The 14,729-nt window shown below is 37.9% G+C and overlaps 1 protein-coding gene across 4 annotated transcripts in view; it reads right to left on the bottom strand.

Annotated features, from left to right (window-relative positions):
* The window catches only part of CSRNP3 (cysteine and serine rich nuclear protein 3), a 193,383-nt gene that overhangs the window by 20,053 nt on the left and 158,601 nt on the right, over window positions 1-14,729 (bottom strand). For all 4 annotated transcript variants that reach the window (XM_034654668.1, XM_019807662.2, XM_011234402.3 and 1 more), the window contains one exon: window positions 7,847-8,106. In XM_034654668.1, coding sequence (XP_034510559.1) covers window positions 7,847-8,106 — 260 coding nt within the window. The remainder of the gene's footprint in view (window positions 1-7,846; window positions 8,107-14,729) is intronic.

The raw sequence follows: 14,729 nt of genomic DNA, 5'->3' as shown, positions 1-14,729 counted from the left end.
CAGTGGAGAGATGACCATGCAATAAATATGATATAGAGCAATAAGGGCAACAAATTATATGTACAAGTTATAGAAGCAGCAGGGAGGAGGAAATGATAGACAAGTGAAATGAAAGTGTAGAGACAAGGACGCAAAGAAGAATTATTTAGTTCCTATTCCTATTGGTCTCTATCGAGGAGAAAAACCCTCAAACCAGAAAGGGAAGAACAGATATGTTAGTAAGGATTTACATATAAAAAAGAGGTGGGGAGACAGTGAGAGAGTACTCAGCTGTTTTATGTAAGAATCCCCAGGTCCAGGCCATTCACTCTCTTGAGCAATGAAAAAGCTTGAAGCTATGGTTGCTCAGTCTAATATGTGTGAAGGTCTATGGAGAAAGGAATCAAAAGATGATCAAAATGGGAGTGAATTGTTCAAAAAAACCCCAGCTAATTCTAGGTAATATTCTAGAAAGGGTTATTTAAATGGATGGTCTCTGTACATTTGAAGAAAGAGAGCAGTGACTACTGGAGTTAACGCTGAGTTCACTAAAAGAGAGAATGTCCATTTGTCAAATTAAACTCCATGCAGAACGGGCCGCCTGGGTGGTGCAGTCATTAAGCGTCTGCCTTCGGCTCAGGGCGTGATCCCGGTGCTCTGGGATCGAGCCCCACATCAGGCTCCTCCAGCTAGGGGCCTGCTTCTTCCTCTCCCACTCCCCCTGCTTGTGTTCCCTCTCTCGCTGGCTGTCTCTCTCTGTCAAATAAATAAATAAAATCTTAAAAAAAAAAAAAAAGAAAACTCCGTGCAGAACGTCAAGCTGTAAAATAGATAAAAGCGGGAGTAAGGTACAGAGGCCCAACCTCAGGAAATACAACTAGAAAACCACTGATCTAGTCAGGAGATTCTCAGACAAAATTTTTTATATTCTTCACATAGAAGGGCAAAATGCAAACTCATTAATAAGAGTATGATTGGATACATGAATTTTTAGTTATTTGAACAGTTGAGAATGTCTCTAACAACAGTGACGCTCAGCTCTTTCGCATCAGTGGTGAGGCTGGGAAGCGGTGTGGCACATACACCAACAAGTCTCAGTGGAGGTCAGGGTGGGACCGTGAAAGGGAAAGTCCTCCTTTCCCCTTGAGGATCACTACTCTGAGAGGATATCCTGAACTTGACCCTGTCTTGTTAAATATAATTTTTAAATCATATCTTGGATGAAGACTAAGGGGTGGGCTCATCACATTTGAGGATGACAAGATCAGTTTTATTCAAATTAAAGAACAAACTTTATTTATCACTTTCTGTATGTCATGTCCGGCACTAAGGAGGATTCTTGCCTGGAGATGGATAAAGTTTTAATTTATATGATGATGCTGACCTGATGTACCCGGGCTTTGTTTTGTTTGCTTGTTTTTGTTGTTGCTCTTTTTTTTTTTTTTAAAGATTTTATTTATTTATTCGACAGAGATAGAGACAGCCAGCAAGAGAGGGAACACAAGCAGGGGGAGTGGGAGAGGAAGAAGCAGGCTCCTAGCAGAGGAGCCTGATGTGGGGCTCGATCCCACAATGCCAAGATCACGCCCTGAGCCGAAGGCAGATGCTTAACCGCTGTGCCACCCAGGTGTCCCTCTTGTTGCTCTTTTACTTACTTACTTAATATGAACAAACAAATCGATCGAGGTCCAAAAAACTACTGTACCTTTAGTGTATATTCAGGGATACAGAATCCACCACTTGGGAGGGAAAAATGTAACACATTCCTATATACTGGAAAGATCCCATCTGGAGTACAATGTCCAGACCAAACATCATATTTTGAGGTAGACATTAAGAAACAGCATTATATCCAGGGGAATCTAACCAGAGTGAAAAGTGCCTTAGGAGGGTTAATTGGAAGAACTAAGGATGTGTAATCCTACAGAAAGAAACACATGGAGACCGTTTAACCCACTTGTCAAATATTGGCATATCCATCACCATTGCTTTCAAACACTTGGGAGTTTGGAGAACAGAGGCAGGATTTATTCTGTGTGCCTAGAGCACAGAATTAGGGTCAAAAGATAGAATTAAATGGCAGCATTCTGGTCAACGTAAAGAACTTTCTAACAATTACAGCTGCATAAATAGCATTGGCTCTCTCCAAAAGCAATGTGCTCTGGGTCATCAAAGATGTGCAGCAAGGTTTTGTACTGGACATGATTTTGTGCTATGAGTTGGGTAGACAATCCAGTCACAAATTCTCTCGCAAACAAAAGAAAAATATTCATATCCTTTTGATATGCAGTCAAATCTTATAGTCTAACTCTTCTGTTCATTAGTTGTTAATTGCAGGTGGCAAATTGGAACCAATTTAATTATACCCTCAAAGAACCAGGAAGATTTGCTTGTTTTGTCAGCCTTTAAGAATTTCAACAACCTGAATTTATAATATATCTGTTGCTTCTGTACCACCACCAAAATCACCAGAAAGGATGATAATATCAACATATAAGAAGTATAAACTTCCATATGTTCTGTTATCCTCCCTCTGATTTAGACCAACATTGCTTCTTTTAATGGTGGCTATTAAGCCAAATGAATCCAACAGCATGCTGATAAATACTTAACAATGGTGTCTCTGAAAAAAAAAAAAAGAAGTTCTAATATGTTGTGTTTCTCAAGTTCCACGGTGTGAATAATCTCATCATGGCTGATTTCAAGCTACCATTGGGAAGATGGCCCAATACATTTTAATGAGCAACCTTTGTGAGCTGGCTCTAGCATAGCACTGGCTGCACTCCATAGTTAATCAGGAAAATCAGTTCGATTGACTTCTCTTGAACCAGAGGATCAATGTATATTATACAGGAGGAATGTAAATATTTAATTACATATGTTTAATTGTTCCACTAAAATTAAAATACCAGCAATATTTTGAAAGAACATATATTTCAATGCATTGCCTTTGCCCAGGGCTAAAGCCCGGTCTCTCAGTCTCCATCACTATGGTTAGGTGTATTTTTTCTGTACTTGTCAAAATAGGTTGTGCAGATGACATGACAGGTATTTGGCAAATATCAAAGCTTTTCATTTGGTGTTGGAGCCGACCTCCATTTAGGGATACATTCTGGAAGCTCTGGCATTAACTATGCTCTTGAGCAATCTCTCCAGAGTCCAACAGAGAAGTTCTGCAGGGATAAATGGAGTGAAAAAATGCCATGACCAGCAGTCTCTGACCCATCTAATAAAGAACTATACAGTATGATGAAATAGTTAAAGACAAATCCAAAAATTTGGAAACTATAGATTTGAGATAATAACTTTTGTCAACCATCTCTCACAAACCCCCAATCCTTTATATCTTCTTGAGCATTTGGGATATTTACCTAGAGGTTAGTAAATCACAAGACTGTTGAAGGGATATAAGGAACAGGGCTGGAGGGGAAGGTGGAGAATTATGTCGCATGAGTGAGTTTAAGTGAATAAAGCACGACCATGAACATAAAATTTCAAGTGAAGAAAAATTAAACAGAGATTTTTAAAACANCACAAGACTGTTGAAGGGATATAAGGAACAGGGCTGGAGGGGAAGGTGGAGAATTATGTCGCATGAGTGAGTCATTAAGTGAATAAAGCACGACCATGAACATAAAATTTCAAGTGAAGAAAAATTAAACAGAGATTTTTAAAACGTTGATCATTAAAGGAAGAGTTACCACCTGACAACTCTTGTTTTATGAAGAAAGAGAGCAAACAAGCAACCATCACTCAAGGAATACATACATGACTGAAAAACTGGGAAAACTATATAACTCTGGGAAGTAATTTGAAATGGTACAAGAGTGGAGACAGACTCTTGATTTCAGAAAGGAGAAAAAGAACAATCAAGGTTGAAAAAACATTGAGAAAGAGAGCCAGTCAAAGCTGTGAAGGCTAAATTAAATTTCCTAGAACAAGGTAGTAGAATCCAGTAAGATATGACCCAGAAGCAATTGGAATGCCAAGGCTCTTTGGAACATAAATGGCTGCCTAATGCATTTTACAGATACATGTGAAATGGGAATAAAGGCTAATGTAATTGTTCAACAATGTGGTGCTGATGATGAAATCTAAGCACTTAATTTGGAAAAGAGTATAGTATTAAGACGACTGCCTTGATTACTGTGAAGAGTATGACATGTTTGAACGGGCTTGACAGGGAAAACGGACTATTCTCTGTAATTCAGAAATCTAAAGCTAGTTATTTCTTCTAGGAACAAGCATTTATTCATTCAGCTTTCTCTGCTGATTGTTTTTTGACAACGTTTGGAACACCAGCACCACTAACAAAAAAGACACTTGAATCCCCAAATGGAATTGGATTTGTTCTACACATCTAATTGCATATATTATTTCCCAATGTGTCTAACTCATAATTTGATTAAGAGATGGATTACTCAATAAGAAGCCATTTTACAATGAGAAACTCAATTCCTATCCTTATTTTGTTTCCAAAATATTTATTATAAGGGAACATCAAGAAGTGGGTAGTGTATGTTTCTGTTTATAAGCTTTCACTAGGAAGGCCCCATCAGAAGGGATGCCATTGCATAAGTGGGTTCTCTATTTGGAACCTAGAGAAACACCCTTCAAAGACTTGGAGGCACAGTGGAAAGAGAAACTTCTCCTTATTGTTCTAGGCTGTTGGTTCTCAAATAAGTAAAAGGAAACCACTCAGTTCCGTGTCCAGTGAGTTTTCTGTAGTGTTGTATCTGGTCTCCGTGGGGAGGGCTTTGGAAGGTGTTTGTCTTGTCAGATGTTGCCTTCTCTCTCCTTACTCAATAGATAGTTCACTGCCACTCACAGAGGACCACCTCCAGTCAAAGCCAAAGTGGAGAAGTTTGTAACACTCCTTGCTTTCCTCTTTTGACCCCTCTCTCTGCCAGAGACACTCCTGCTGCCCCAGTCAAAATAATGGAATCAATTTAGCTATGTTTATTTTATTCCTTATTCTAGAGGTATTAATATTTCAAGACAAATGTTACATTAAAAGTGAAATTTCAATTATCCAAGTGATTATTTTTGGATAGCTAATGTTTTTGGATAGCTAAGTTTAGATTTTGGATAGCTAAACCTTAGACAAGTATAGTCAATGATATTTTAAAAATCATAAAAGTTAATATAGTAGAGGAATTGTAATTAAAATATACAACTCTTTCTTCATTCGGCCTTCTTGGATTTTTTTTTTTTAGCAAACTGGTCCACATTGCTGTGATCTTTTATTAAGTTTGTGTGATATCTTTCTAAGTTTCTAAATATTTTCAGTACAGCGAGGCTAAGATCAGATCGCCTTAGAATCCCATTCTTTTTGCTTGGTATTCATTTGAAAGGAGCAATGATATCCAAATGTCTTCTGTTTATATCTTCACCAAAAGGGAAAGTTGCATGTTTTCACTTATCAGTGACAAACCAAGCCATGACACCCACTCGAATGACTGCCTTTCCAACTTCCAACACTAAGCACAATAAAAAAAAAAAAAAGATGAATCAATAGGAGAATGCTTTTTTGGGCTCTTTTTCTCTTCTTCAGCTTATTAAAGAAAAAGCAAAAGAAGCTGAATACAAATTATAGTATCGTAATATATTACTGCCTGATATGGAGAGTTCCTATAGGTGTGTGGCTCTTCCTAACATTCATCACATGTATAATGTGCCTCAAAGTTCACCACAATAAATCTTTTGGTTCTCAGATAGAATTAGTTTCCCAGCTGTTAAAAACCACTGCACACAGTACCAAACCCCAAAAGGTATGACTCCCTATAGGTACAGAGATTGTCTTTCCCAATGCCTAGGGGGGATAATCAATTAATTTTAGAATAGGAAGTAACAGGATAATATAACCAGTTTTCTGTTGAGTGAGTCAGTGTTTAACATCATTGTGCTTCTTTTTCTTCAGCACACATGGTCTCATAATTTACCTATCCCACTGGGTCTTTGTTAAGATTAAATTGAATAAAGTTTACAGAACGCCTGGCAAATAAAAAATCACTTAATGAATGGCAGCCATTCCTATTGTTCTGCCAATATTTGAATTTGGAGAATGACTTTATTCTTTGAGTAGGGCGCAGAGCTGGTTTGAGTGGGTTAGAAAGGCAGAGGGTATATGTCGGAAGCAAATCTAAGAATAATTATTAAGTTAAGCTATATGCAAAGCAATCATGAAAAACAACAATAAGAGTGGATTGCTACCAAAAAAATTTTAAGAGACTTCCAATGACATTTGTCAAAAATACACCAAAAGAAATAGAAGACATGCTCTAGGCTAGGTTGTGCCTAGCTTAATTTAAGCAACTGCCTTCTTATATGGTCGGGAACAAGGCAGATACATAAATTGCAAGATACATAAAAACAAGGATTTTTAAACACACAGCACACCTCTGCTGCCTGACTTTATACTGGGAACTAAATTTACAGGTAACATGGGTGTGTTTACTGGGGCTTTAGCTATTTAGTAAGAGGCTCTTTATGTTAAGTATCCTGAATTACCTAAAAAACATTTCCTTTTTCAGTAGATAATGATGGGAGAGCATTTCCTATATATTAAGAGGCTGATGGATCAGTACAGATTTAAAGACTGTCTTTGGATGACGAAAAACGTTTTCTGAGCTGTGTTTCTCTCCACTTCATCTCTCATGTGGCCTGGACACCTCCTTGACATCTCTATAGTAACTCAAAAGGCTCTCCAAAATCAGTTATGTTCAAAAATAATCTCATTGTCTATCCCTTCCCTTCCAATCCCAGCCCTAACCTGCTCCTTTTCCTGAATTCCTTGCCATAGCCTCCTCAGAGATAAAGGTACCATTACCCACAACCTGTTCAGGGTTATAAGCCAGAAGTTTAGGAGTCATTGTTGGCCATACCTCTCCTTTCCTTTCAAATCCAGCCTGTCATCAGGAACTGTTGATTTTACTTCCTGAACTTGTCCCTCTGTCCATTTCTCTTCATCCCTCCCCACCATCATCTATCTAACTTCCCATCACCTCTCTCCTGGATTACTGTGGTAGCTTCTTAACTGGTCTAACACTGTATGCTCCCCTACCAGCATGGCGGCTCTTACCCCCAAATTATTCTCACATCATAGCATGAACCCGATTATATTATTCCACCCCATGCTCAAACTCCGGGATGACTTTTGAGGTTCTTAGGAGGAAGAGAAAAAAAATGCCTTAACATGATCTACAAACCCCATCCTGCCTTCTTCACATATAATCTACTTCATGAATCACCTATTCTTTTTGTCTCTGCTCCAGCCACACTAGCCCTTGTGTGCTCACTGTGCTTCCCCTAGCGCAAGGCAGTTCTGGCTCTTCCCACTACCTGAACCACTCCTGCCAACCCTTTGGCTTAGTTATCTGTTCAAATTTCAGTTCAGTCGTCATTTCCTTGAGGAAACCTTCCTTGACCTCTGGACCATACCAGTTCTCTGTTTCATACTTTCGTAGACCTTTGCAACTCTCCTTTATAGCACTTAATGAAGATATGATTTGATTTTGTCTACATGACTGATATTTTTCTTTCCTATTACTAAGAAAGTTCCAGGAGACAAGGGACCACATCTATTTTTGATACCAGTTGGCCCAACGCAAGCATAGGGTCTATGACGTGGAAGTACTCAATAACAAATATTTACTGAATGAATAAATAAATGATGTCAGGTAAGTTTTTCACATTGCTTTCAGTGAAGACAGTTTACTGTTCTTGCTTAAAAGAAAAAAAAAAGCCTTAGCAGGCAGTCCGTTGTGTAAAATGTACAGTTTGGTCAAATGTGAAAATGGTTAATTCAACCAAATCAAAGTAAGGATATGAAGTTTTGCAAAAAGTAAGTTCCTAATGCTTTTTTTACCTTTAGCTTTAAAGAGTTCAGCTTTTCCTCCCTGAGGTGTTCTCTCAACATCTCCCGGTGGAGCCGCTCTTGTTCTCTTGCAAATTCACCAAGAGTGTACTGGCGCACGCTGTTATGGCGGCTGGACATGCCCAAGGTGCTGCCCCCTTGACTGGGCACGCTCGTGAAGCCTTGCCTCCTGGTGAAGTAGTACACGGTGACACAACTGAAATGCACATTCTTTGTCCTTAGCCGCTTCTCTCTTTTGAGGATGGAGGAAGCTGAGAGAGAAAGGAACAATTCAGTGAACACCCAGGGCAGCAGTTTTCAGATGAGGTGAAGAATTAGAAAGTGCCATTTGATGATATTGAATCTACGGTCAACCCTTTTTGGCTAGGAGACACAAAAAATGTTATATCTGAGAGCTGGCGCAGATTTCTATTTCCTTTCTTAAATTTTCTTCTAGCTGTAGTGGAGTAGACTTTTAAGTCCTCTATAATTGCAGTCTAAGCAAACATATAGGAAAGTTGCCAATAGTCTATGAGTCAGTGGCAGGGTTTAATTTTATTTCCCCTAACGTCTTAAGTTTTGGCTTTATGCTTTTCACATGAGTTGCATCATACTCTAATCAGAAAAGACACACTACAGACTCTTATATTCTGGATCTTATTTTGATATCGAGGGCATTTGGCATAGAAAAATGTCTATTTACAAATTTTAGAAATTTTCAAAAAGCAATAAAAACTCACAAAAAAGGCTCAGTGGCACTGTTTAGATATTTTTACAACCTAAATATAACAAAGCTTTCATCTGATAAGAACCACACTTAAATAGCGTTACAGACAGTGGGATTTTAATATAAGGACACACTGAGACAATTGAAGATGGTCATGAAATACGTCAGAACCTTTATTATTAGTTACAGGGACACCAAGATGCATTGAACATCCTGGAGGTTTGAAATACACACTATAGTTGAGGAAAAGAGAGCCACACATTATAAACATGAAATTTTTGGAGTTGGAAGACATGCTAGACATCATCTAACCCAGTTCTTCTATTTTATAAAGTAGTCCAGACTTGCAGGATTTGAGTGGTTTTTTTCAATGCAGGTAGCTAGTGGCAAAGCTAAACTTAAACCTAAGAGCCCCCAGTCTGATGCCGTATTATAGGACGCTTCTCCATTAGGGAAGGTAAAGTACCCCGAATTGAGGAGAAAAATATAGAGTCATGCTCTTATGGGTCATTTTTCCCACAACTGCCACCAGTATGTTGAAGTTCGAACCCTCAATACCCCAGGATGTAACCTTATTAGGGAACAAGGTCTTTATACAAATGATTAGTTGAGATGAGGTTGTTAGGGTGGGTCCTAATCCAGTACAACTGGTGTCCATATAAAAAGGGAAAATTTAAACACACGTGCATAGAAGGATGATGTAAAGAGACAAAGGGAGAAGTCCATGTGAAGACAGAAACAGATTGGGAGTGTGCTGCAGAAAGCTATGAGATGCCTAGGGCTACCAGAACCTGGAAATGCAAGGAAACTACAGCTTTCCAAGAGAGCACGGTTCTGCTAACGTGTTGATTACAATCTAGTCTCCAGAACTGTGGGATAAGAAATTTCTGTCGTGCTAAGCCACTGAGTTAGTGGTACTTTGTTTCTAAACTAACATGCATGTTCAAGTAGAAAAATAGAAACAAGAAATAGAGGAAAAATCCTTGGATAGCAACAAGTAATATAAGCTAACATTTATGGACAGCTTCCCAAGTGCTGTACCATGTAAAGAATTTTACACGAATCATCTCATTTTATCCTTACATTTCCTTGGGTTGGTATTACCCATGTCTCCATTTAAGGAAACCAAGTCAATCAAAGGTTAAATAACATTGTCAAAGTCACGTAACCAGTAGTGAAGCTGGAATTCATTATTCCAGGATCCAGGCTCTTAGAGAGAGCTGAAGCCCCCCAAGAGAGTTGAACAAGGCTAAGACTTGGTGTTATACTCCTTCTGGTAGATGTCAACTGCTGCTGCCATCAAAGAGGATTTTGATTTAGAGGGCTATATAAGCAATGAGAGAAAAGAGACTATAATATCACTTTGAATTTGTANGAGAGAAAAGAGACTATAATATCACTTTGAATTTAAGAATCTTCTTCCAAGTTCCTTTGTCTCATATCCCCCCACCTCACAAAGCATTCCAAAAAAACAGAGAGGCTATTATGATTCATCTCATTTCATGAATTGGTTTATTCAATAACTATAAACCAAGGACCTACTATGTGCCAGGAACTTTCTAGATGATTGGATATATTGATGAAAAAAAACAGATGGTGATTCCTGCCCACATGCAGCTTCCATTTCCAGTGATGAGAAACTCAGAATGAACAGACTCAGAAGTTTACAGAGTTAAGAGAAATATGACATTTGGGCAAGAATTTCATTTTCCCAACTTCTTCTCTTCTCTACTGTTTTACTTCTCCAGAGGAGATTGCCAGAAAGTAAAGCCTTTCAAACATGTACACAATTTTCACATTTTATTTATGTATATGTTCACTGCACATACTTGTACTCCTGGCAGCAGAGACAATTTTCAACTTTGATTTAAAAGCTCTGATCTGCTTCATAACAATATGTTTAAATCATCTCAAAACAGGGAAGAATTTGTCAAAATGTAAAAGATTACCATAGAAAGAAAAATTCAACAACCTGCCTAGTAATCTGCCACCCTATCAGACAACCTCATCTGTCACCACCTTATAGCAGGCAAGAGCCTCTGGTTTTGGGGTGATAAGCTTCAACCTTTTTCACTCTTGATATCATAGAATGATGCCCTTAAGACATTACCTTTCAAGGCCATGACTTTACAGATTAAAAAAAAAAGATTTTAATGATCTCATTTAAAATAATTATAAAAACCTCTCATGATTTTATTACTTATTTTTTAGACAATTCATAGTAGTCTAGACAAATTTTCTTTTTAACATTTATTTAGATTTGTACCTGTACTTTTAGATTATAAGAATTCTTCAATCTTCTGGATGAACCTATTGTGATATGAATCTACTATTTCCTAAAAGGTCAGATTACCTTTTCCCAAAAGACAGAGTTTAGAGAAAATTTTCTAAGGCTTTGAGGATAACGATAGTGGCATACTGTCGAGTCCCTTCCCCTGGGCTCTTGGCATTGCTAACATGGTCAAAGTGTGTTAGGATTGGATTGGTGTCAGTTCCTATCCACGAGGGTTTATAATTCAAACCTGTGCTTATCCTTGTCCTAGAATTTGCATATTATAAATAGCACCATAAAAACAATGACTGAAATGCCTATGGAATATATTTAAAAGGAAAGCTTTGAAATACTATAAGATTATCCTTGTGAGAGATATTTTAAATGTGGCTTTCCTGAATATAGGAGCCACCCACGTCTCTCTTCTGATGATTGAGTCGGAGCACCAGAATGGGCCTTTATGGGCTATCTCCTGCCTCCAGGCCCCAATTTGACTAACATCACAAAACGAAGTCATAAAAAAGAGTCTGTGTTCTTCAAGCCTGGGAAAAGCAGGCCAAATTCACTCAGCACATCTGCCTTAGGGGATCTGAAACCTCTCTCATATGCCTACCTGGTAATCTGTGCCATTTGCAGAGGGATTGAACCCTACTTTGTGTCTCCATAGAGTTCAGAATTTACTTTACCACTGTGAGGTCAAAGAGCAAGTAGNCATAAAAAAGAGTCTGTGTTCTTCAAGCCTGGGAAAAGCAGGCCAAATTCACTCAGCACATCTGCCTTAGGGAATCTGAAACCTCTCTCATATGCCTACCTGGTAATCTGTGCCATTTGCAGAGGGATTGAACTCTACTTTGTGTCTCCATAGAGTTCAGAATTTACTTTACCACTGTGAGGTCAAAGAGCAAGTAGAAAAGGGTGAAGGTGTCTTTCACTACTTCTTTGAAAAAATTAGTCTATTTTCATACATGATACTAATTTTTCATGTCTTTCATTCCAATTTCTTTTATCCCATTCACAGTTACCACTCTGAAGTGGAAGTGTCTAAATGCAACAGTACTACGTATACTGCTCAGGACACAGTTCCTGAGAACACCATTGTGGTTCCCATGGTTCCCATCAGGGTCCACTGGTGTTACTGTAAAATGATCGCATATTATGGAGATAATATCGAACTTGGTAAACTAAAGGCCTAAAGAGTACAGAGTGACTGATGTTGGTTATATGCAGAATACAGCCTTCCTAAAATAATGCTTTAGAAGTGAATGGAGAAGAGAATTGAGAAATTGCCTAATTCACAATGCCAGGATAAGAATGTAAGTAGATAAAATAATCTGTGCCATAAATTATATAAAGAGTTCACGAGCAGAGTGGATTAGAAATGGAAGCCAAAACCAAAAGTTGGACATGTGTTTCCAAGACCATCCAGAGAAGTCACTGCTTTGATGAGACAAATATTCTGAATATTCTGATCCAATAGAGGAGATGAATATATCAAGGTATCATAGCTGAATCAAATTAAGCTCTAAGAAAATTCATCTGACTTTGCTCCACTTTTACCCTCATAAACCAACCTCTTCATACAACTTGGAATACATTTTCATATCAACAAAACTCTCTAGTTGACTCATTAATTTTATCTCTTGCTGAAAATAATCAAATTTGTTTCAGATGTGTAAGTCAGTCATTTCTGAATGTGGTTAGTACGTGTCATTCCGTCTGAGATTGTGTTCTCAGCATGCAAGAGACCATCCTGTGTCTGGGCCTGTAAAACTGAAGCCCAGATCTCAGACCACGGATGCCACCATAGTGCAGTACTCTGGAGCAGCAAGCCAGTTACCCTCTCAAGGCACTTGTTCTTTTTAGTGTCAACAACTATCAGCAAGGCACTGGCATAGCCAGAAAGGCAGAGAGTGGTAAACAGAGCTATGTTTTTTGGCACTAAATTTGGTACACGGAATTTGAAAGTTTGTGGTCCAGTCTGATGTTGGACAAGGGACAAATTATGGAAAATATGAATTCTACCATGTGGGTCTCAAGTCAATAATATACTTCTCTCTCCTATGCACCATGCTTAAAAGGAAAATGTCAGATGATTTGTAAGTCTATATTTTGAGTTTATTTTTCATTTATTTGGGGGAAATTTAGCCTAAGCAAAATGAGATTACTGAAATTAACTTGTTTATCTAGTAAATCTTGGGCAATAAAAACTCTTGTTTTCTAAAACATACACACCAAATTAATCAGGGGCTCTGGAAGTGTGCATGTGGCTTCTACCTTTTGAAGAACAAATCAGGATCAAATCTGTTATGAAGTCATGAAGCCTAGTTTACAAACAGAAAATCCAGTTTCACCAGAAAGTATTTTGTATAAAAATTAACCTAGTAGCTCAGATATTACATCAATTTCCAAAGGTTAAAGTTATTAAGATTAAAACAAAGTATGTCCCTAATCTTTACAAGTGACTTCTGCAAATGGCCAGTGATCATATTCTCATGTCTTCTCCAGCTTGACATGATTGTCCAGGTTGACCCCTCTTGAGTAGGTGTCAACCACATGGTCTCAAATCCTAACCACAAGAGTGAAAACGGATGCAGCAACCAAGAAATACAGGAGTAGTTTCTTTGAAAATGAAGCCTAGTTTGCTATTAAAAGCAATCCTTCCTTGTTCCAATTCACCCCTTTTATTCTTTTACGTTATATCCTCAAGTTTCCTGAATATACTTGCCCCAGTCACATCTTTCATTATTTTGCCCAAGTAAGGTATTTAGGGCAGTAGTAAATCATTCAAGTGGGAGAAATTCCACAGGATTGATAAAAAGGAAATATCTTGGGGCATGAGTGAATGAGAGGCAAGACAAAAATAAAGACTAATTGGGGATATTTTTTTTCTGACCACAAACAAAATCCAAATTACCTTAAGTATGGAATGTAAAGCGATCTATTATCTATGACTAAATTGTTATTGTGTACTCAGTATGTTATTTTATACTCAGTTATGAAGGGTAAAAAACGCATACACACAGTCACAAACAAAAGAAAGAGAAACTCCCAAACAACTAGACAGGCAATACTGGGGTCTACCTAATATTTTAGAATTGAAGTGCTTTGTATTTCCAAAAAAGTAATCAGAATTGAGACAGAATCAATAAATGTAAGAAAATGTCAGAATCCTCCAAATAGATGGCAAATCAGGGTTCCCTCCCCCCTTGTATTACTGTCCTTTTACTCTGAAATAGCATTCAAAAACAAAAATCAAGGAGAAATAGCTCCCACTTACAGGGATGCTCGTGATGTCAAATCCAAGTTTGTATTTGGCTCCCTACAGTGTGAATGATAGCTCCAAATGCTTTTAAAATCGTAGCACATCTCTCTCCTGAGGCTCTAAATGTCACTCTTCCCCATCTCAAACCAACCAAACAACTCGTGTGCTAGTAAAGGGGCAAACAGACTTGCACCATATAAAATATGATAAGAACCAGTCATCATTCTGGTTTCAGTCCTTCTGTAGAGGAGGAATAGTTTTATAATTCTTAGGCAAGATTAGGTCATTTAATCATTTAGCTACATGTATTTTCCATTTTAATATTAAGTTGAAAATATTCACAATGGATTGCCCTCAAGACTGATCAAGTCTATTGTGAATTGCAGCTTCTAAGTGAAAAAATTCAAGATGACACCCTTTTGTTTAAGTCACCAGTTTGCAAAAACAAAATAAAACCCTTCTCATCTAAGACTGTGTGCAGTAAGTATTCTATCAAGATACGTCCAAATACTGCACATGCAATTAAACAAAACAAAATCAGCAAAAATAGAAATAATATAAAAAGATGACCCTTGCGTCTGGATGACTAAAGCTTTGTTTTGGGTCATGAACATGCACGTCACGTCGTCATCCA

The sequence above is a fragment of the Ailuropoda melanoleuca genome, chromosome 2, assembly GCF_002007445.2.
Source record: "Ailuropoda melanoleuca isolate Jingjing chromosome 2, ASM200744v2, whole genome shotgun sequence".
Taxonomy (NCBI): Eukaryota; Metazoa; Chordata; class Mammalia; order Carnivora; family Ursidae; genus Ailuropoda; species Ailuropoda melanoleuca.
The sequence above is the reverse complement of the archived record's forward strand: the minus strand, read 5'-3'. Positions and strand labels throughout refer to the sequence as shown.